Below are 23,777 nucleotides of genomic sequence, written 5' to 3'. Positions count from 1 at the left end.
CCCCTTGCTCTCAGGGCCACTGCTCAGTGTCATTTCATCCCACTAAAGACATACCACACTGGGTTCTGTTGACAGCAGAAATTGCACATACTATATCTCCAGCAAGGGCTCCTCCAGCAAGAAGCCTAAATGATTCCTATTCATATATTAACAACATGAAACCCCTATGCCAGCACCTTGTTACTACTCTTTAAATAACACACCATCTATATTTGGAAGAATGCTACCACTCACAGCATAATTCAGAAGAAGCAAAGTGGTTAATTGGTAGGTTTATGTTGTATTTGTTTCATGGTTCTGTTTGCCTGAGTTCTATGTTCTGAGGGTTTGCCAGGTATTTTCTCAGAAACACCCTTCTCTTTTGTGCTCCCCGATATACATGCTTCCAGTAGGCACCTGGCTAGCATTTTACCCATGGGCTGGTGCACATCTACCAAAATCCAACTTTGGTTGTTTTGGGTTTTTTCCCATTTCAGCTTCTAGCAGCCATACCCTTACTCACAGTAGAGTGTAGAATCTAATACTCACTTTAATATTATATTTAAATGCAGTATATTTTAAAATGAATCACTTCCTTTCATACAGAGTTGTGCCTTCCTCTCTACCTTCTATCTTATAACACTGGCGCCTGTGAGGGTTTGTTGGAAAGCAAGAACACCTACCTCAGGAGCAGGAGTGGGAACACTGGCTTAGCTCCAAGAGGCTCTGGACAATCTCCAGGAGGAAGTTAAGCTTCCTATTGTATTTATCCATGATTATCTGTCACATGGTACCTTTCCTCAGTTCATTTGGATGTAGAACCTGGCATGAAGAATCCTTCTTCCCACAATGCCATTTAAAAGATTATTGGTTGGGGCACCTGGGTGGCTCAGTCGGTTAAGCGGCCGACTTCGGCTCAGGTCATGATCTCGCGGTCCGTGAGTTCAAGCCCCGTGTCGGGCTCTGTGCTGACAGCTCAGAGCCTGAAGCCTGTTTCAGATTCTGTGTCTCCCTCTCTCTGACCCTCCCCCGTTCATGCTCTGTCTCTCTCTGTCTCAAAAATAAATAAACGTTAAAAAAAAATTAAAAAAAAATTTAAAAATAAGAAAAAAAAAGATTATTGGTTTTTAAGAAGTTCCTTTTTCCATGAAAGGAAATATACATGTATTTTGTGATCCTGAAAGATCCCATCCATGGTCTTGGACTTCATCATGAAAGAGAGAGAGACCTGGGAGGAGTGTGAGTGAAAACATGGCAATGTGATACACATTTTTAACGTTCTCTACCCTTCGTCTTTGTAACTTTTCATCAGATTGATCCTGTCACTTAGGGTAAATGTTTTTAATAGCAATGACATTTCAAACAGCCAGCAGCCCTGAGGCTTGAAGTAATTGTGAGGAAGAGAGACAGTGCCGAAGAGCCTTGTCCCACTTCCCAAGGCACACTCCGTAGAACTCCTCCTGCCTGTCTTCACTGGGCTGGAGGCAGTCGGCTCTTACCCAGAGGTTGACATGAAGTCCCTTTCCTCATTGCTGTCTGAGTACTTTGGCATGAACGGCACATATTCCTATCTGTTGAAGGTTACTGATGTGTTCATTCCAAGTGGATTTTGATTTGAGCAGCTGCTACTTCTCCTTTTTGAGAATAGTTATAATATTAGCTTATAGCTCAGATTCAGCCAAACAGGAAGTCTAAAATCTTAGATTTGAAGACAGGCTGGATGAAAAATCATCAGAGATGCTTTAGACTGGATAGCAGAGTTGGACTAGACAAGTGATAAACTGTTTTTTAGACACTTGGCACTCATGGAAGGGAAGCAGAGATCACCTTGGGATAAAGGTACAATAGGTCAACTTAGTGGTGTGCCTGACCTACTTGTCCTGCTTTAATCAAAATAAGTTTGATCTGTTTTATACATTAAGATTTAATGTAAAAAACCTTTTTAAAAAAAGTTTTAATGTTTATTTACTGTTGAGAGAGAGACAGACAGAGCATGAGCAGGTGAGGGGCAGAGCGAGCGAGAGAGAAAGACAGAATCGGAAGCAGTCTCCAGACTCTGAGCTGTCAGTACAGAGCCTGACGCAGGGCATGGAACTCACAGACTGTGAGATCATGACCTGAGCCAAAGTCAGATGCTTAACCAACTAAGCCACCCAGGTGCCCCAACGTAAAACCTTTTGAAAATAATAATTATTACAAAAAAAATTAAGCATGAAAACTAACAGACTACAAATAATATTTATAATGTATAAGTTTTCTAAAGAATGCACAGATCCCCCCACCTTCAAGACTTACTCTTCTTGTACCCTAAGAACCCACAATCTTTAAGGGGTTTTCAGGTTATTAAAAGATTGCTTCAGCAGTAACCATTACTTTAAAAAGGTGATTTTGGTGTATGCATTTGTCCTAAATTCCAACTAAATTGCCCACAGCAGAATCTGGCCTTATAGAATAGGCTTCTATGTGATGTTTACCTTTTTGCCTTATGGGCATGCTATTTAGCCCCTAAGAAATTATGGTAATAAATTATTGTCCTTTGACTTCACTAGGTCAGGCAATATTGGGTTCCCAAAAGCCTGTATCATCCCATGTTCCTTGTGATAGTAATAAGACCCAAGTCCCTTGTAATTATGTTGTCATGGATGGCTTCATTAGTGAAATGTGAGTGGGGGCTTGATGGGTAAGGAGTATTTGGACATGCAGAAGAGAGTGAGAGAGAGAGAGAGAGAACATATCTCTAACCTCATGAGCAGAGGTGAATAGGCAGAAAAGTACAAGTTATATTTGAAGAATAACGAGTAGATCATTAGTCTTGAGTGGAGGATTTGTGTTGTAGGAAGCTAACACCTAATAGTGGGTTTATTTGCAGAGGGCTTTGATGGCAAGTTGTAGTTTGGCCTTCATGCTCTAGGTAGTGGAGTATGAGTCAGGTATGTGCTTTGATGAAAGTGACTTTGGGCTTTATCTGTCTTACTTTTTCAGAGTGGATGGGGAAGGGGATCTGAGAGCAGCCAGAACAGTACAAGGATACAAAGTTAGGGGACTTAAATAAGAGTAATGTTTGCTTTTGAAAACAGCATCAAAGACTCCAAAATCGTGGCCCAGTTAATAAGTTAGAAATTCAGGACTTTTTAGAATGCTCTGATTTTTCATTCCTATATTAGATTTTTTTAATGTTTTTTATTTTGAGAGAGAGAAAGCATGAGCAGGGTAGGGACAGAGAACAAGAAGAGAGAAAAATCCCAAACTGGCTCCACACTGTCAGTGCAGCACCAGACGTGGGGCTCAATCTCACCAACCGTGAGATCATGACCTGAGCTGAAATCAAGAGTTGGATGCTTAACCGACTGAGCCATCCAGGCACCCCTCCTATTAGATTTCATTTATTTATTTTTTAACGTTTATTTATTTTTGAGAGAGAATGTGCATGTGCATGAGCAGGGGAGGTGCAGAGAGAGGGAGACAGAGGATCCGAAGCAGGCTTCATGCTGACAGCAGAGAGCCCAGTATGGGGCTAGAACTCATGAACTGCAAGATCATGATCTAAGCCGGTCAGGTGTTTAACCAACTGAGCCACCCAGGCACCCCTACTCCTATTAGATTTTAGATGGTCCTCGCAAAGTTTAGTAGATCTTATAAAAGGCATTGCTGGGCTGTACTTCTATCCATAAGAAGAGAATCTAACCATACTTTCAGATAAAAATCTACAGAGCCTGCTGATTTCTATGTCATAGATAGTTGCTTGAAAAAAAAAAAGATTTATTTTCAAGTAGAGTGCTTGAAAGTATTTTATTAAATATTCAAATCAACCTCACTTTTCAATAATACTATTAGTCATTTTATAGGCCATGACTTTTCTGAGAGAAATCAAACTTGAAAGTTTAAGAAGGATTGTCTAGGGAGCCTACGGAGAATATAACAAACTAATGTACAGATTTTTAAATCAAGGAAATACCATTTCCTCTTCCCAATGCAGGTTTGATATCTTTCTATACTATACTTATTTACTTGAATTAGTCTCCTTTAATTAGATAGCTGAAAAAAATAACTTTTTAAAGTATCTCACCTACTCTAGGCAAACTTTGGGGAAGGGTTAGTCTCAATACACTTTTGTTGACATATATCAGTCAGCTTTGCTGTAGAAATAAACAACTCTATAACACCAATTGCTTATAACATAAACATGCTTTTATCACTTACATTATGTGTTGGCAGTCTCAAATTGGTGGTAGTTCTTTTCCACTTTTCTTTCCATTCTAGGACTTAATCTGACGATTTCTGTGGAAGTGGGAGAACCAAATGAATTGGCATTCATGGAGTAAATTCTGTTGGTTTCCATACCACTGGCCAAAATAAATCCCATAACCAAGCCCCATGTCAGTGGGACAAGGGAGATAAATCACTTGGCAATGGATGGGGACATGTCCTCAGTTAAAGAAAGGAGGAGAATGAATAATTGGGAACAATAATCCAAAATACTCAGGGTCCTCCATGTTGATGACATGCATTCATTCCATTAGTTTTTAGGGTTATCTACAAATGGTCTACTTACCAAATGTAAATAAATAAAAAAGAAAAATTCTAAAATTTGTATGGAACCACAAAAGACCCCGAATAGCCAAGGCAATCTTGAGAAAGAAGAACAACACTGGAAGCATCACACTCTCTGATTTCAAACTATATGCCAAAGCTATAGTAAGCAAAAGAATATGGTTATTGGGATAAAAACACATAGACAAATGGAACAGAATGGAGAGTCCAGAAATAAACTGACATATATATGGTCAATTACTTTACAACAAATGAGCCAAGAATATACAATGAGGAAAGGACAGTCTCTTCAATAAATAGTGTTAAAAAAACTGGATAGCCACATGCAAAAAAAAAAAAAAAAACAGAAATGAAAAAGAAAAGAAAAGAAAGAAGAAAGAGAGAGAGACAGAGAGACTGGACTACTTTCTTACACCATACACAAAACCTAACTCAAAATGGATTAAAGACTTGAATATAAGACCTGAAACCATAAAACTCCTAGAAGACAGGCAGTAAACTCCTTAACATTGATCTTGGTGATATTGTTTTGGATTTGACACCAAAAGCAAAAGCAACAAAAGCAAAAATAAGCAATTGGGATCACATCAAACTGAAAAGCTTCTGCACAGCAAAGGAAACCATTGACAAAATGAGAGGCAACCTACTGAATGGGAGAAAATATTTGTATATCTTATATCTGATAAGGGCTTAAAAGCCAAAATATATAAAGAATGCGTACAACTCAATAGCAAAAACAGTCTGATTAAAAAATGGGCAGAAGATCTGAATAGACATTTTTTTTTTTCAAAACAGGCATACAGATAGTCAACAGATACATGAAAATGTACCCAACATCACTTTTGCATCAGGGAAATGCAAATCAAAACCACAAGGAGATATCACCTCATACCTGTTAGGATGACTATTATCAGAAGGACAACAGATAGTTACATATTGATGAGGATGTGGAGAAAAGGAAACCCTCATGTACTGTTGGTGGGAATGCAAATTGGCGCAGCCACTGTGGCAAATAGTATGGAGGTACTTTGAAAAACTAAAAATAGAACTACCATATGATCTATCAATTGCACTTCTGGGTATTTATCTGAAGAAAATGAAAACACTAACTTGACAGGTATACGCACCCCTATGTTCATTGCAGCATTATTTCTAGTAGACAAGATATAGAAGCAACATAAGTATCCACTGATGGATGAATGGATTAAAAAATGTCATATATATACATGACAGAATATTATTCAGCCATAAAAATAACAAAATCTTGCCATTTGTGACAACACAGAGGGACCATGAGGGCATTATGCTGAGTGAAATAAGACGGAGGAAAAAAAATACCTTATGATCTCACTTATATGTGGAATCTAAAAAACAAAAACAAAAAACTGGCCTCATAGATACAGAGAACAGACTGGTGGTTGCCAGAGGTGGGGTGGTGGGGGTTGGGCAAAATAGTTGATAGGGTAAAAAGGTACAAACCTCCAGTTATAAAATAAGTTAAGTCATGAGAATGTAATGAACAGCTTGCTGACTGTAGTAAATAATACCATATTGCATATTTGAAAGTTGCTGAGAAATTAGATCCTAAAAGTTCTCATCACAAGAAAAGAATTTTGTAATTGTGTGGTGATGGATGTTAACTAGACTTCAGGTGGTGATAATTTTGCAATATATATAAATATCAAATCATTATGTTGTCCACCTGAAACTAATATAATGTTATATGTCAATTATACCTCAGCAAAAAAGTATTTAAAAGATTGTGAAAGAAAGAAAGAAAGAAAGAAAGAAAGAAAGAAAGAAAGAAAGAAGAAAGCTACTCTCTCCAGTTGTAACAATGTTCTTTGAAAGGGCAGTCTTAGGGAAATATGCTCAATCCATGGACTTAACTTAGTGGCAAAATTCTGGCTTCAGAATTCCAAAGATCAGATCTAAAGCCTTGATAAATCTTTTGCCTAGTCTCTTGTCTTGAGACTAGTGATGGACCCATTTCTTTACCTTAGAACATAAAAATAGATCCAAACAGTACAAACTTGGAAGAGATACTGTAGAATCCTTAAATCACTTAATAGGAGAGAAACTATAGAAATTTCCTAACATAAAGTTATATTTCACTCACATATACTCAGTCTACTAGGAAATTACAAGTCTAAAAATAGGTACAAAGTCCAGCTGAGGAGGCCACTCTTTTTTTTAAAAAAATTTTTTTTTAACGTTTATTTATTTTTGAGACAGGGAGAGACAGAGCGTGAATGGGAGAGGGTCAGAGAGAGGGAGAAACAGAATCTGAAACAGGCTCCAGGCTCTGAGCTGTCAGCACAGAGCCCGAGAGGAGGTCACTCTTAATGAAATCCTTGTATTTGTAATTCTTTGGTCCCACCCTAAATTGAGCTTCCTGCAAGTCTAGAGTTCCTTTTGCCTGAATTCATATGCTTCCTATAGTCTGACCTGAACATCTTTGCCCTAGCTCCTGAGAGACTGCTATTTATAAAAAGTTCACAGCTTTAACTCCTGGGCTCAGGCTAACTTCTCCATGTTCCTGAGAATCTTTTCTTCCATAGAAACTACACCTTCAACTCTGTCCTGCAGTATTTGGTCTCCTCTGGAAGAATTTGTGAAGTTTCTCTTATATTTACAACAAGAATAATTCTATACTACAGTCATTTATTCATACAGAAAAAAATAGATCATCATTATACATGAAAGTCTTTGGATATCACCAGGAGTAAGGGTCTGGAGATCAGAGCAGTAAATAGTGACTCCTTTTAGGATCCTTTTTCTAAATCACCAGACTTATTTGGATCCCCAAGTACTTTATTATTTAACTATTTGTAATGATCTGTTCAATTACCTATCTTCTCCGTTAGTCTGTAAGCTTCATGATGGCAGAACTGTTTTGTTCATTACTATATTTGTAGGACCTGGCAGAATACCAGGGACATAGCAGGTGATCAGTATATACTTGATGATTAACCAACCAATGTTGAATTAATTGCTTAATATCTTAGGTCTTTAGTTTTTTCATCTACAAAACCAGGAGATAAAGTAGATCCTCAAAATCTTCACCAGATGGAGCTAATTTGTGTCATGATTTGTGACTGTTCTGATGTCTGCAACTTACTATGAAATGCATTAAAAATGTAAGATTGATTGTTGGATGCATAGAGGGGTGGATAGATGTGGGATAAAGCAAGCATAATACAATGTGAATTGTGGAATATAGGTAGTGAGTATAAGGGTATTTCCTGTATAATTACTTCAACTAGCTGTGTATCTTAAAATTTTCAAAATACAATGTTGGGAAAAATATCTGGTTCAGAATAGCCTAAAACATAGACTTTGATAGATGAAAAGTGGAAGAAAATAATTCAACATAAAAAAAATCAACAAGAGTTCAAGATATGAATAGAACAAAGAGATGAAATAAATATACACATTTTAATAAAATTGTGTGAACTTGCAAAACATCTATGTAAGTAGTAGAAACAATAAGTGTATTCTAAGAGTTTAAAGGAGAGACAACAACCACAGACTACTCAGGTGGAAAAAAATGCTTCATGGAGTAGGTGATATTTCAGCTGGGTATTGAAGGATATGCATGATTTGGACAAGTAATGAAGAGAAAAAAAATAATTTTTAAGGAGCTGAAGATCACCAAAAAAACAATAAAGCGAGCATATAGAGGAAGAATGCAAAAACAAGGACAGCTACATCAGCTTAGCTACAACTAAATATGGGGAAGATATGGTGGAAAAACAATAATAATGATAAATAAAATGTGTTAGAATTTTCTTTATATGTGTGCAATACCTGCACATAGCACTTTACATGCATTATCTCATACATATGTACTATTACAACTACAATCATTTCAAGTAATGAAACTAGGATTTAGAGAGGTTTAGTCATTTTGCCCAAGGTCACACAGTTAACAAGTGGTAGAACCCCCACTGAAGCCAGATTTGTCTAACCCCCAAGCCCAAATACTTAACCATAGACGTAATGCCTCCCTGCTAAATTGAGGCCAGACTCTAGGTGGGCTTAACTACCAAGATAAAGAATTAGGGTTCCACTCTCTAACTGGAAATCCACTGAAAGATTTTGATAATCACAGATCTTAAAAGAAGTGTACCTTGCAGAAATAGGCAAGAGGTTGAAACCAGGAAGACCAATTAGGAGACTGAAACAATAAGAGGTATGAATAAAGGTCTTACCCCAGAATAATAGCTATGGAGACAGAATAGAGGAAAAGTCTTTAAGAAGAAATAATCTATTGACCGCTCACTGCTTTAGTGTTAAATATTCAAACCCAAAGTGTCTTTAGATCCCAGGAGTTATAGCGTGTTAGCTCAGTGAAACTCCAAAGGCAAATGAGCAGCCCAAATGTCATTCCAGTCTACTCATCAAGCCACTCAGATCTCAGGGTTGGTTTGAAGGTCTTCAGAGTATGGATAAGTCAGGTTTGGTTGAGCCATCTATAGGGCTCCTTTGGACACAGTCTTTCAACTCTCTATCATTACCATTACCATTAGCTCTAGAGTGGATCCAAGAATCCAAACCTGTTTCATCTCATCAGTAATCCAACAGAGCTAATAATGCCCCTTACTCAAGAATTGGATCTAGAACAACCAGGGTTTGTTAGGTGGTCACTGAACTTAACCTGATTCACTGGGATGGCTGTGGCTTTCTGTTGTGAAGGACTTAACTGAAGGGTGGATACTCTTATCAAAAGAGATATATATGGATATGGAAGTGGATGAAAATGAGAGGGGTGGCATTCCCTGGGGAACATTTATTTACACATGGCATGGGTTCCCTGGAACAGCTCTTTGGTGTTCCCTCCTCCCCTTTCTCTCTCAGGTTATTTGCTTGATAAAGGTGCCAGGCTGGGGAGTATGGACCATGAAACAAGAGAAAAAAAAAGATACCTGAAAATATGACCAATGGACGAGCACAAATGTGTGTGTGTTTGTGTGTGTGTGTGTGACTACATCAGTATCCAAGAAAGAAAGCAAGTTCTCAAAAAGTGATATGGTGTTGAATAGGGAAGTAACATCAGACAGAATCAATAATTGCATTATTTTCCCTACATGTTTACAATCAACAGGCTTTGAAGTCCAAGGAGATTTGTAGAAGGAAGAGTACCTTTCAAGTGGGAGTCCAAAGCTCACTCAGAAATCACATGTAATGAGATAGCTTCATGGGGCTGTTGTGAGAATCTAACAAAAAGATAGAAGACTCAGTGCTTTATAAACTGTAAAGTGCCTTTAAATTGCAAGGTGCTATATAAATTGTAAAATACTATACAAATGTAAGGGATGGTGATTATGAGTATTTGAGGAGAAAAACATTATTCTGAAAGTAGTCTGTGCTTGGCTTGAGAATTAGATAGTAATAAGGTTATTTTTAACAAACAATAGAATTTGCCTGTTGAAATGCATCGTCTCTCTGACAAAATCAGGAATCTTGATGAGGCTTGACATTTATTTCAAAGAGAAATAATTCCAAACATATGAGACTCCTTTAATGGGATTAGTTTCCTTCAGAACCAGTTTATAAACTACACAAATTTATCTCATTAATTTATAGTTACATTTTCTTTTGAACCTTATATGTGATCTACCTTAATCATGAGAGTTGACCCCAAAAGAATTTTAAATGTTTAAAAAATTTTTAACGTTTTATTTCATTTTTTTGAGAGACAGAGCACGTGCAGGGAAGGGGCAGAGTGAGAGAATTCAAAGGAGGCTCCAGGCTCTGAGCTGTCAGCAGAGAGCCCAACATGGGGCTCATACTCATGAATCTCGAGATCATGACCTGAGCCAAAGTCAGGAGCTCAACTGACTGAGTCACCCAGGCACCCCTTAAGTGTTTTATTTAAATCAAAATTCACTCCCTAAAACAATGATTCTTAACTATTTTTTTTGTGTGTGTTGAGGACCTGCCAAAATGTGCAATATGCAGGACAGTTTGCATGGGAATCTGTATTTTCCCAGGTAATGAACTCCTGATCTTCCAATAATCACAGAAATTCAAATTTGAGGGTTACAGATCTGAGGGGAACCATTTTCTGAGCATAAGCAACAGGCTTGTTGGAATAAATGTTTAGGCTCCCAAAGGAATTGTTTGAAGGAAACCACACCACTATAGGAATGATCACATAGTATGAGTGTCTAAAATTTAGCCCATTAGAAGTCATCTGGGGTTTGTGTGGTCATTTCCATAGCTGCAGTGGTTTTGGCTGTGTGTGTGCATGTGCGTGTGTGCGTGTGCACGCTCATTGCTAGTGGGATGGATGCCTAGGGCAGCAGTATTTGCCCTTCAGGTGTCTTCCCTCAACTCAATATAACCAACTTAATCTTAAAAAGACATAGCCCTAGGAAAAGGCATCTAATGGGCTGAAATTGCCCTAGAGGCCCACCTGGTTACAGGAGATGAAGAAAAGCACGACTGACATTTTTTTAGCTGCTTCTGGAGGAGTCCTGGCCAAGGGGGGATTCCACTGGTGTTCTCTTCATGAGGCAGAGGATTTCTTGTGATCCTCTCATACGCCAACCACTGTTAGAACAGACTTTAGATTAATTAATTCATTTAATTATTTTTTTATTCAAGTATAACTAACATACAGTGTTATATTAGTTTCAGATATGCAATATAATAATCCAACAATTGTATATATTTTTCAGTGCTCATCAAGATAAGTGTACTCTTAATTTCCTTTATCTATTTCACCCATCCTCTCAGCCACATCCCCTCTGGCAACCACCAGTTTGTTCTCTGTACTTAAGAGTCTGTTCTGAGGCACCTGGGTGGCTCACTAGGTTGATCGTCCGACTTCGGCTCAGATCATGATCTCACAGTTTGTGAGTTCCAGCCCCACGCTGGGCTCTGTGCTGACAGCTCAGAGCCTGGAGCCTACTTCAGATTCTGGGTCTCCCTCTCTCTCTGCTCCTCCCCCCACTTGTGCTCTGTCTCTCTCTTAAAAATAAATAAACACTAAAAAAAAATTGTTTAAAGAGTCTGGTTTTTGTTTGTTCCTTTTTTCCCTTCATTTGTTCATTTGTCTTATTTCTTAAATTCCACATGAGTGAAATCATATGGTATTTGTCTTTCTCTGACTTTTAAGTTTTCTTTTGAGAGAGAGAGGGAGAGAGAGAGAGAATGAATGGGGGAAGGGCAAAGAGAGAGGAGAGAATCCTGAGCAGGCTCCACACTATCAGCACAGAGTCTCATGCACAGCTTGAACCCACAAATTGTGAGATCATGACCTGAGCCAATATCAAGAGTTGGATGCTTAACTGACTGAAACACCCAGGCACCCCTTTATGACCCTTATTTCACTTAGCATTATACCCTCTAGGTCCATTCATGTTGTTGCAAATGGCAAGATTTCAATCTTTTTTATGGCTGAGTGATATTCCATAGTATATATAGACCACATCTTCTTTATCCATTCATCTACTGATGGATGCTTGGGTTGCTTCCCTATCTTGGCTATTGTAAATAATGCTGTAATAAACGTAGGGGTGCATATATCTTTTTGAATTAGTGCTTTCATTTTATTTGGGTAAATACTCAGTAGTGGACTTGCTGGATCATATGGTAATTCTATCTTTAATTTTTTGAGGAAACTCTATACTGTTTTCCACTGTGGCTATACCAGTTTGCATTCCCATCAACAGTGCACGAGGTTTCCCTTTTCTCCTCATCCTCGCCGACACTTATTTCTTGTTTTTGATTTTAGCCATTGTAACAGGTGTGAAGTGGTATTTCACTGTGGTTTTAATTTGCAATCCCCTAATTATTAGCAGTGTTGAGCATCTTTTCATGAGTTTTGGCCATTTGTATATGAAAAATGCCTATTCAGATCCTCTGCCCATTTTTTAAAAATTGGATTCTGTGTGTGTGTGTGTGTGTGTGTGTGTGTGTGTGTGTGTGTTGAGTTGTGTAAGTTCTTTATATACTTTGAATATTAACCCTTTATAGGATATATCACTTGCAAGTATCTTCTCCCATTCAGTAGATTACCTTTCTGTTTTGTTGATGGTTCCCTTTGCTGTGCAGAAGCTTTTTATTTTGGTGGGTCTCACTTGTTTAATTTGGCTTTTGTCTCATTTCCTTTGCCAGAGGAGGCATATCTAGAAAAATGTTTCAGTAGCCAATGTTAGAGAAATTACTGCCTGCTTTCTTCTAGGAATTTTATGGTATCAGCTCTCACATTTAGGCCTTTAATCTATTTTGAGTTTATTTTGTGTACAGTGTAAGAAAGTGGTGCAGGCTCATTCTTTTGCAGGCAGCTGTCCAGTTTTCCCAGCACCATTTCCTGAAGAGACTTAGCTTATTGAATTATTAAAATAATCTCCTCAGATTATAGAAAAGCTATAATCAAAGTCAACTAGCTAACAATTAGCAAACACAGGATTTAAACCCATATTTGATTCCAGGCTCTTCCTGTGGCCCAGCATTGTCTCATCCCATTTCTTTCCTGGCCTCTGAAATGCTTTGTAAGCCTCTTCCTCCCAGGAGGGCTCCTGGAAATGAAACCCATTCATTTATCTCATGATGGACAGTGTCTCTAATGGCCCATCAGGCACCTAGGACTAAAAGTCATTACTGCTATTACTAACTTTCTTCATGACCTTGGCCAGTTCCTTAAGTTGCCTGGGCTTCAGTTTTCTCATCTGTAAAATGAGAGGACAGAACTAGATGAAATTTCCAGTTGTACAATTCAGTGACTGCATTCTGTGTGCTCACCCCATTTTCCCAGTGGCCACGTCTCCTCATCCTGTGGGCTGCTCACAGCTCACTAGTAAGGTGCCCCGTTCTCTGAACACCCAAGCTACAGGTATGCTCCACTCCCATAACACCTACTACTTGTCCATTTTACTGTTATTTCACTCATATTTTTCATACTCCTTCCGTATCTTATCTGAACTTAACTGGATTCCTCAAATATTTTTATTTAACTTCTATACGGTATTCCAATTTATGAGTAAATCACAATTTATGTTCTAATTCCCCCATGACAGAAAGTTGGTTGTTTCTATTTTGCACAAATGGTGCTGCAGCTAATATGCTTTTACTTGCCTCCTTGAGTACATGTGCAAGAGATTCTCTAGAATGAATGTCTAGAAATTATTGAATTATAGGGTTTGTGCATTAGATATTGCCAAATTGTTCCTCAAAGTGGCAGTACCAACATATGTTCCCACTTGCAGTGTGTGAGAGTTTTGTCTCCCATATCCTCACCAATACCTATCAAGCTTAATTTTTTTCCAAACTAACATTTTGACTGCATTTGTCTTATGACATTGGCCACTTTCTTCTTTATATTTGTATATATGCTACCTCCCCTACTGGATGGTAAACTTTATGAGAGCAGAATCTTTGCTTAACTCATTTTTATATTCTTCCTACAAAATGTATTGAGCTTGGTAAGTATACAATAAAGAGTTTTGAACAAATACATAAACAGAATTAATTCATCTTGACCCAAGGATATGGGGAGTTCCATGTGGTAGGGATGAAGTGTTCTATCTCTATTACTTTGGGGTAAAGATGTGGGTAGGGAATCCCCGTCAGCTGCAGAGATGGCTGTAGAGTGGTCACAATTGGCCTGCAGACTGAAGGCTTCAAGATCTATAGTGGACTATCACCAACCCTTAGGTCATTTTTTAACCATGGTATTCATCAAATATTTACTGATTGTTGCAAGTGGCAAATTTCTTAGTCTCTGGGGCCAGCTTTATTACGTACCAAGAGGGGTGTTTCAAAATGGAACTCCCCCACCTCTGGCCCCACTCCATTACTAAGAGTTGAATAGAATCCATGTGTCCTTTGGACCAGGGTGCTACATGACCTATAGTAAATGCCTCCCCTTTTTGTCACCCTAGCAGTTCCTGGCTGACTCATTTTCTAAATAAGCCACTTGTGGTTTTTGGTCTGACATCACATGTGAAAGAATGAGTAATTTTTTAAGAACCATAACTATATTCAATCAGAATAAGATATATTGTGTGTGTTACTCATGGTTCTAGGATGGGGGGTCAACACTGATAAGTTCTCCAACCTTCTCCCACCCCTCTGCTCCCTGGGGCCAACTGATAGAAGGTAAAGGAAGGAGGAAGGTATGGGTGCAAAGAATTTTTGTGTGTATTTCTTATTTTGCTTTCACATTATGTACCATTCAGTAAAACTACATCTTGTTTCCTTTGCCAGGTAAAATAAAAATAATACAGCAAAGCTGTCCAGGCCATGAGTTATACTGCTACACTGTGTGGGTTCAAATCCCAGCTCCACTGCTTATCAGCTGGGTGAACTTGAGCAGGTTATTGAATCTGGATGTGCCTCCATTTCTTCATTTGTAAAATAGTAACAATACCCATAATATAGGATTGTTGGAGGGAATAAATGAATTGATATATGCTAAGTACTTAGAATTGTGCCTGAAACTTAGTAAGCACTATGAAAGTGCTGGTACATATTTCTTTGACTCCATCACAATGTTTACGCTCATAGCAAGTGCTCAATAAATGCTTTTTGATTAATTAACACATCCTATTAAATATTTTTAGAATCAGGAGGGACATAAGTGACTACAAGTGGCAGACTCTTTGCTGGATATAGAAGTAACCCTGAAGGTCAATTCCCTGGAGTATAGGGAGTTCCCTGCCCCCACCTTTTTATTTAGTTTGTTAATAGTTTGTTCCCTAGTTATGTGTGTTGTTGAGGGAGGAGGGCTGCCATGCCCCCACACTCCCAGGGGTCACTCAGTGGGAAGTTCTACTTCTTGTTTTTTAAGTGTAAGAAGAAGGTAGCGTTCTGGATCCTTGAACCCTGAAATCATGGGCTGAATTAGAAAGGCGACACTAGTGTCAGACAACTTCACCTTCTGCCTTCTCAGCATCTACTGCTTGTGAGGAGGGTTAGCAAGATAGTGGCATTTGGCTGAAAGCTATTTTGCTGAGTTAGGATGGGTATGTGTAGGAAATTATATAGATATCATGTTAATATACTGATTTCCATTTATTAGTGCACATGTTGAGTTTATCTTCACAGTACTTGTGGTCTTCGGGAACCTACTCTTGTTGAAGAAGCCAGAGTGAAGTCCCTCAGAGCCCACCCTCAATCACAGGCCTCTTTCGGATGCCTGGGGCCAGGCCTGTGGGACTCCACTCATCAGAGCAGATGGGTCCAGCCTTGTTGGTACCACCATGTGGGTTTTAGCTGAGGAGCTTGATGGACCAGACAAGTAGGTCTAACTTGACTGCCCCAGGAGCAGGGTCCTATGCACATTAGAAAGGCTAAAAATTCAGTAAAACTGGTGGAAATGCTGAGTTACTGAAGAATGTTCAGTTGTCCTGCAGGAAACATTCACCGGGAGGTGTCAGGAGGCCCAGCGTAAGTGGCATCTAAAGGATAGCCATACTCTCAACCACTTGCAAACAGTCACTCACACATAAGCACATTCACAAACATACTGGCACAAACAGCTTCACTCTCCTGGACTTTTCCCTTCCCTACACTTGCAAGCACACACATATGCCTCACATACACTCTCTCAACCAAAAGGGTGGCCTAGGGGAGACCTCATGGCTGAATCAAATGCTGGTTAATGCTGCTGCTTTTATTACACCAAAGGTCTTAACATTTATTTGGAGATGAACACAAAACTTGGCATACTGCTGTTACAGTGGCATGCATTCTCTACAGTGCAGCTTCAGAGCTCAAGATCACTGCAGCACGCACATAAGAACTGCTCTCCAGAGGAGAGAAAAGGGGCGGGGAGTGCTGTAGATCTGTTCTCTCCAGAATCAACAGACTAAAGGTACTTTACCATGATAGTGGTGGAGGAATGTCTTGTGCTGGGCAGGTGTGTTTCAAACAGTGAACAGGTATGACAAAGGATCCAAGTGTGGGTAAGTTCCTAACACTTAGAGCCAAGAGCATTTTTGGGTAGGTGTATGCTCCCTAAACAGGCAGCACTGACTAAAGCGGGGGGCATGCTTAGCACTGCATCTGAGCTGGGTTAAGCTACCAAGAGTTCTCAGTGAAGGGAATTCTGGTTTCATGAAGAAGAGTAAGACATGATGGCACTATCACAATAAGGCCACTAAACTCACAGCGAATGATGACCTGAGAGGAAGCTGTCAGGACTACAGGAAAACAGCTCTATTCTACCTGAAGTCAGGTACCCTTTCCTGGTTAGGCACCTGCCCTGAGAGTTTCACATCGTCTTTTCTAAGCTACACAATATCACTTAGCACAACAGAGCAGAGGAAGGGGCACACACATCAAGGTCATGGGACATCACCACCAAGCATGGCTGACTATTGTCAAATGTCTCAGATGCCTTTCCCGGTGGGCTAGGTGCCCCAGTGTATCTGGAGAGCTAATCTGAAAAGAGGCTGGCAAAGGACTTCCTCAAGCTCCGGATGGTCTCCGCTTTGGCTTCATCCTCATTGGCTGAAGACCGGAAGAAGGAGGACTCAGAGAAGCTGAAGGCATTTGTCAGGGACTGCGACTTGCTTGAAGATAAAAACCAGAGAGAACATGAGAGGGGGTGTTCCCAGTGAGGCAGGGAAGGAGGGTGACATGAGGATACACAACCGAACCCCCACTCCCCCCCGAAAGGAGACCAGGGTGATGGAGGAGAAAGCCAGCAGTGGAGTGTTACCAAGACCCAGGGAGGCCCCTGTGCTATTACCCTCACCTTCAGTGCTGCTAAGACAGGAAAGGATGGGGGCAGCATGGGAGAGAGGAAGAAGGGGGAAAAAGAGAAGGGAGAGAGGGAGAAGGGGAAAAGAGAGAGAAGGGAAAGAAGGAGAAGGAGTGTGACTCATCTGTTCCTTTTATTTAATGCTGAACTAAAGGGCCCACAGGTTACATTTCAGAGTCCCTACTTGGTAAGGACTAATCTAGGAATCTCACACCCTTCCCTTCTAATGAAATATAGCAACTAGGGGACCCTAGACTCTGCACTCTCTTTCCCACCAACTGTCAAGTGGTGAAGTCATCAGAAGACCTGAGTCAAAGTCTTGGATCTGCCCTTCTCGCACTCTTGTGCTTCTCTGGGACTCGGTTTCTCATTTGTGAGGTCTTTATACTCTGCTTTTTTCTCTCATTCCAAGTAAACTTGGAATAAACAAATGTTTCAATTTATCTGTTCTTAAAATGGACATGACCGCCCTTATGGCCTTCCTTGGAGGAGCCCTGATATGAGGTCTGTGGGGTTCAGGGAATCCAGGGGCAAAAGAGAAACATACCAGGTGGACACATATGTGTATATGTGGATACATATTGGGTTTTCTAATTACAAACCCAAATCACACATTTTAGGGAGGAATTTTTCCCTTGAGAGACTAGAGATTCAGAGAGAAAAACTGTGAAGGCAAGAAGGTCAAGGGGAGACCAAGCCCAGCATTTGAGAAGATATGAGATCTGATAACTCTAGTGGTCTATCATATCTCCTTGACTTTCACTGTGTCTCTATCCTGATGGTTTTTGGCTGCAGAACTCTTCTCCTGGTGTCTTAGAACTCTCAGTCTTCCCTGAAATTTGGGGTGCAGACCCAGAAATTCCCTTCTACAGAGTGTGAGCAGTTTTTCTCCTGCAGTGACTGTAAATAAATGGCCTGTCTTTCATTAGGGTTGGGGGTGAGCCCCAACATGCTTGCCTCTGGGAGGGGGCCCTCTTCTGCATGTACAGCCAGGGGCACCACGTATAAGCCTCCTGCCTGTTGTCAGAGGCTGGCTCTATTCGATATTTCAGCCCAAAGGCAGTGGCAACCCAAAGATCTGCCCTCAGACTGGGGCCAGCGTTGGCTAATGAGAAGGCAGGAGAGATTTTAAAAGTCAGCACGCAGAAAACAATCGTATTGAGGGGAGGTTATGGGGCAGGTGAGATGTGAAATGTGCCACCAGCTAGAGCTGGGGAGCAGGAGTGGGTGATGCCCCTCCAGTCATGAGGGCTGAAAGACCTAGAGAGAGCAGTTATCTGGATGACCTGAACCCTAATCCTGGCTCTGCTACTAACTGACAAAGTGGTTTTGAAAAAGAAAATTAACCAAATCTCTCTGAGCAGTTTACTCATCTCTACAATGCCTAGACTATCTCTAAGTGCCTCCCTTTCCTCCCTCCCTGAAGATTCCAATCACCTCACTCTGAGAAGCACTGGTGGGTCACTCCCATCCCCACAAGGCTACAGCTGTCTCTGCTGCAGTGATGACAGGGGTCTATTTGGGGACAGTACGGAGAGGTGTCTCTGGTTCTGGGGAAGAGGGTAGAACTGACCACCATCCTCACCTAGATGCTGTCTATCCCAAGTACAGCATTACTGTTTTCTAGGGGCCCTCAGTTCTTCCTCTGAAGCAGGGCAGTGTGGTGAGGGCTTGCAGGGCAGTGTGGTGAGGGCTTCTACGGAGTGAGGAAGCCCAAGAAGATGGAGTTCCTCGGGGTATCTATCTGGGCCCTCCTCTGACCATAACCAGAAACCAAGCTCCTTCTGACAAAGCTGAAGGTAAAAAGTTGAAATGGATTTAACTACTTCCCCCTTTTCCTTCTGGGCAGGCTTGCTGATTGCACACCCTAAACTGTGAGTCAGAGGCAGGAAAGAGGATTTTTTTTTCTTTTTAATTTTGAAAGAGAGAGAGACACACACACAGAAAAGGAATGGAAAAAAAGAGTGGGAGACAGGATTTAAAAAAAAGAGAAAGAAACAACAACCCTAAGCTAATATAAGAATAGGAAAGGGGGCAGTAACTCTGCCTTGTTGGTATTCCCCAGGAAGAAAGGGGAGGGTTTGTACTTCTGGCTAGACCTTAGACTTTCACTTCCCTCTTTCCTACCCTCCCTGATCAACCCCAACCATGCCCCCAACCAAAAAAATAACCCAGAACCAAAACCCCAAAAAAGCCCCACAAAAATATCTGTAGAAGGAAGCCTGATTGAAGGTGCTTTCTAGCAGCTCTGAAGCCTAAGTCCTGTGAGGAGGGGCAGGAAGGGGAGAGGGGAAGGAGCTGCTGAGTCGTCTCTTACTTGAGCTGTGGGTGAGGCTGGGGCTTCTGTGGTGGAGCAGCCGGGGGTGGCTGGACCTCTGCCAGGGAGCTGCTGCTGGAGGGTGCATCTCCGTGGGTGGTGGAGGAAGAAGAGGAGGAGGAGGAAGAGGAGGAAGGTGGCAGTGATGGTCCAGGGGGAGGCCGGCGTGGAGGCAGCACCTTGCCTGGGGGTTGCATTCCTTGGGGTTGCCCAGGGCCCCCTAGGTTCAGTACAAGAAAAACTTCATAATTTAACCATATCAAAGGGTTTCCTTATTAGAATCTACGTCTTATGGGGTGGGGTTAGTTAATTACCAAAAGGATAAGCTCTATTATGAGAAGCCACCCAGAGGCTCTGAAGGGCTCCAGAGCCAGTCCCTGGCTTCCCCCATTCATCCAACCACCACTAGCTCCACCTCAGAGACACAGCCCCTCAGGCACAGAAGTCAGGACAGGGAAGAAACCATGACAGGAGCAGCCCTTCAGAGGCAAGCTCTTTTACAGAAATCCTCCCAGACCACAGGGAGCCCAACCCTCCTCTCCAGAGGTTCCTTAGGTATAGGGCAACCCACCCCATGCAGGCCTAGAAGGCCTCGAGTTCCACGCAGCAGACATAGTACAGGGCAGTGGAAAGAGCACAGGGCTGGGCGTCAGAAAAACCAAGACAGAGTCTACTAGTGACTCCCTGAGCAAGTCAGCAAACTACTCTGCACCTTGGTGTTTACAACCATAAAACTATTAAAAAGTAACCCCTAGTCTTAGTTGTCTTTCAGACAGTGTTCAGGTAGTGTTTCAAAGATGTTAATGGACCAGAAAGTTCTTCAAAAAGCATTGTGTGCTTTATGACCATTGATGATCACAGACTTGTGATGGTTTTACCCAGCTGGTCTTTGTCCGGCTCCTGACCTGCACATGTCTGATTGTCACGCCCCGCCCCACCAGAGCTTCATTTTAACATTAGCCCATGCACATGACTAGGGTCAATCCTTTGTTTCCATGTGCTCTTTTGCCCCTTAGTACCATCCTCAGGGGGCTCCATTCCCTCCCAGATGTATGTGGTGGAAATTTTCCAGAAACCCAAGTCCTATGCTCCCCTGGGGATGTTGTGGGCACCATCTGGCAAAGAGCCCCACCTGCCCCCCAAAGGGTAGGGATACTGTTCTCCCAGCATGAGACAGAAAACCATCTGGTGGCCTGGAGAGAAAAAAAGGCCATCCTTCCTCTGGGGCTTGTCAGGCAGTAAGTGTGATACCTGATTGCTCAGATTTTGCTAAGGGCGTTCCTGTACTCAAAAGTCAAAAGATGTCCCCATCAGTGCATACTGACTAGTGGAAATGATGCATAATTGGTCGGAGAGATCCAATTTCTCAGTCTCATTCCCAGAGTCCACATTCATGGGCCCGCTGTAAGGAGTGGGCTTCTAGAAACTCAGGAGAAGCTAAGAGTTGTGTTGTAACTTAGTTTCCTAGAAACACCAGAATACCCATACCCTCTAGAGAGGCAGATTTATACATCTACAACACTGTGCACCCATGATCATCAGCCCATCTCCCTACCACATGGCATGGGCTCCACTTTATCAATTACCAGTAAATACCAGGGTTAGTTATACATAAATAAATACATAAAGGAATAAAGAAATGGAGTTTTGCATTGAAAACTTGAAGTTCCAAGTTCAAATCAGATAACCAGTGAAGATGAAGACGAAAGATCAGCATATTCCACGTTAACCAGTTCTGCCTCTTCCAAAGTTTGGCATCGTTTGTATTATAGCCTTTTCTTGTAAAGTACAGCAGGTTGATAGCTCAGCCTCTTGTACCAGGAACCTGAATTCTTTCCCACTTGTACAGAGATGCTTGAATAGCCAGAAACTTTACAACTTAACACTGAAGACAGATATAACTTTTCCTTTATTGCACATTAAGCTGTACAAGAGAGTCACAAAAGAGAGGTACTTAAATCACTCTTCCAGCATTGGCTGAGGTTCTCCCAGCTGGATCGGTACAAAAAAAGGGGACAACATCAGAAAAGAAATGGGTACAAAACACCTGAACAGCAATCCTATACTGTGACACGGATGTCCCCCAGGCCACAGAGTTGTTCCTTAGCATGCTGCCTGAGGGCACATAATAGTCAGGATACGCTGCCTGCTTGCATTTGGCAGTAGGAGCCCTAATCAGTTTCTCCCCGACCTGAGAGACCTTGGCTAAAGCCACCCTGGAGCCTGACTGAATTCAAATGGCAACTTTGTATTTGTGGCTCACAAATGTCACATGAAAAGCACCTAGATGTTCACACTGATAACATGCAGAGAAGCAACACCACTATCAGCTCACTGCTTGGACAAAAAATAATAATAAATAATAAGTAAAAAATAAATAAAAGGTATTCCTCCATTCTGGGAAATGTTGCTTTATTCCTTTCTACCATTTCATCAGATTGGGAGGTATTTAAGGACCTGATTCTTATGCAACCCACCTGGAAGTGCGTAAATGCATATGTGTATATATTTACAACAGATCGACCATCACCACCATCATCTAAGGGAGGGGTCACAGATGAGAACACTCACACTCAGTGCATTTCCCTGTAGCCTCAGAATTTGCCAGCAACCCAAGGAGAAACTGGGGCACGTGCCCCTGGACACATAAATCATACTATCGGCACTATTTATTCCTCCGACCTGGAATCCAGAACAGTAACATGTCAGTATAGAAGTGAGAGGAATGTGAAAGTAGAGCTAGAAGCATTTCTCTAAAATGCAAACTGCTAGCATGATCTCCCACGGACCATCATGCCAGAGGAGACCACTCAGTGCCCATCCCAACCTGGCTAGGAGATGGCAGGAGGAGGCACTGAAGCCGAGGCCTGCTTTAAATACCTGCCTCATCACTGCCCAGGAACTGTGTGTCAGAGGAAAGAGGGCAAACTGGTAAGGTTTCTTCAAGAGCCATGGCTGTGGAGCTTCTGCCCCAAACACACACAAGCTAAAATTGGAGACAGTTCTTCCCAGGAAAAAGAAAAACCCTCATTCTCTGACTTCTGGAGGGCTCTTGTCAGAGCTGGAAATGAAAGCAGGAGTCCACCTCAGACTTCTGTAGCAGTGTACCCGCTCTGTGAAATGGGACATTTTTTATTTGGTCTCATGATGCCTAGGGAGAGGCCAAGAGCACAGTGGCTGAATCCTTCTCAGACTTTCAGTAGCTTCCTGCATCCTATGTCCAAAATCACTACAGAATCATCTCTGTACATAGGTCAAGCTTTGGGGAATAAAAAGCAGCCTCAGTTTCACAGAAGCGCATAATATGGCCAATTCAGAAACAGCAACAAAGAAGAAACAACTTAGGGGGACTGAGATCAACACACAGAAAATACTCACAAGTTCACTTTGATATTGCACATCAGCGGCCCCATTTTTTTTTTTTTTTGTCTAATCTCATAGCTAATTAGTTAATAATAAAAAAGAAGGTACACTTTGATGTAAAATACAGAACACATTCCTGGAAATAGCTTGTTCTTTATATTTCATGTCATCACTAAAAACACAAGAGCTCTACAGGCACAGCCAGCCTATTCACATAAACTCAAACTGCACCAAATTTTTAGCAAATGGAGAAAAAGGTGGATGCCTTCAGATTCAACGGATGAAGCTATGGAAATTAGACCTTGAAAATCTCTTAAACTTCTATTTACCCTAGTCATGCAGAAAGGAAGCAAAAAGCACAATTCATTGAAGATCCCAAGCACACTCATGGAGGTAAGCAGGGGGTGGGGGGGTGCTTTAATCTGAGTCTGGGGGGGAGAAGGAGAGGAGTTGGGTTTTATTTTTGTGGTCTTTGTTTCTCCCCTGTCCACCCCCCTCAGTTCTATTTCACCCCACATTATGTAATACTTTAAAAAATACTATCAAACCACCCAGAAGATAGTCACACTGGACTTGGGAGAGGCACAATTCTTTTGTACACTGTTGACAAACAGCCCTGGAATCACAAGTTATACAGAGAAACATAAGTGAGCATTACAAGCACGAACAGGAACAGGTAAACAACCAGACAGAGGAGCTGACACTGCATAGGAAAACACAGTCCAGTCAGCATTGAAAGAACGCAGAAACGGCACCACTGGGGGGTGGGGGGAGTGTTGCTCCCCTCCCCGCTTTCCTTTCTTTCCTTGTTTGTTTTTGGCTTAAAATTTCTGCTTTGAAAAATGAACT

The 23,777-nt window shown here is 41.3% G+C and overlaps 1 protein-coding gene across 1 annotated transcript in view; it reads right to left on the bottom strand.

The window, feature by feature from the left end:
• Positions 1 to 16,154: 16,154 nt before the first annotated feature.
• The window catches only part of SYN2 (synapsin II), a 199,043-nt gene continuing 191,420 nt past the window's right edge, over positions 16,155 to 23,777 (bottom strand). Inside the window, exons 12-13 of the mRNA XM_042911021.1 lie at positions 19,566 to 19,785; positions 16,155 to 17,057 (exon numbers count right to left, since the gene is read on the bottom strand). Coding sequence (XP_042766955.1) covers positions 16,922 to 17,057; positions 19,566 to 19,785 — 356 coding nt within the window. The 3' untranslated portion in view covers positions 16,155 to 16,921. The remainder of the gene's footprint in view (positions 17,058 to 19,565; positions 19,786 to 23,777) is intronic.

This window comes from Panthera leo, chromosome A2, assembly GCF_018350215.1.
Source record: "Panthera leo isolate Ple1 chromosome A2, P.leo_Ple1_pat1.1, whole genome shotgun sequence".
Lineage (NCBI taxonomy): Eukaryota > Metazoa > Chordata > Mammalia > Carnivora > Felidae > Panthera > Panthera leo.
The sequence above is the reverse complement of the archived record's forward strand: the minus strand, read 5'-3'. Positions and strand labels throughout refer to the sequence as shown.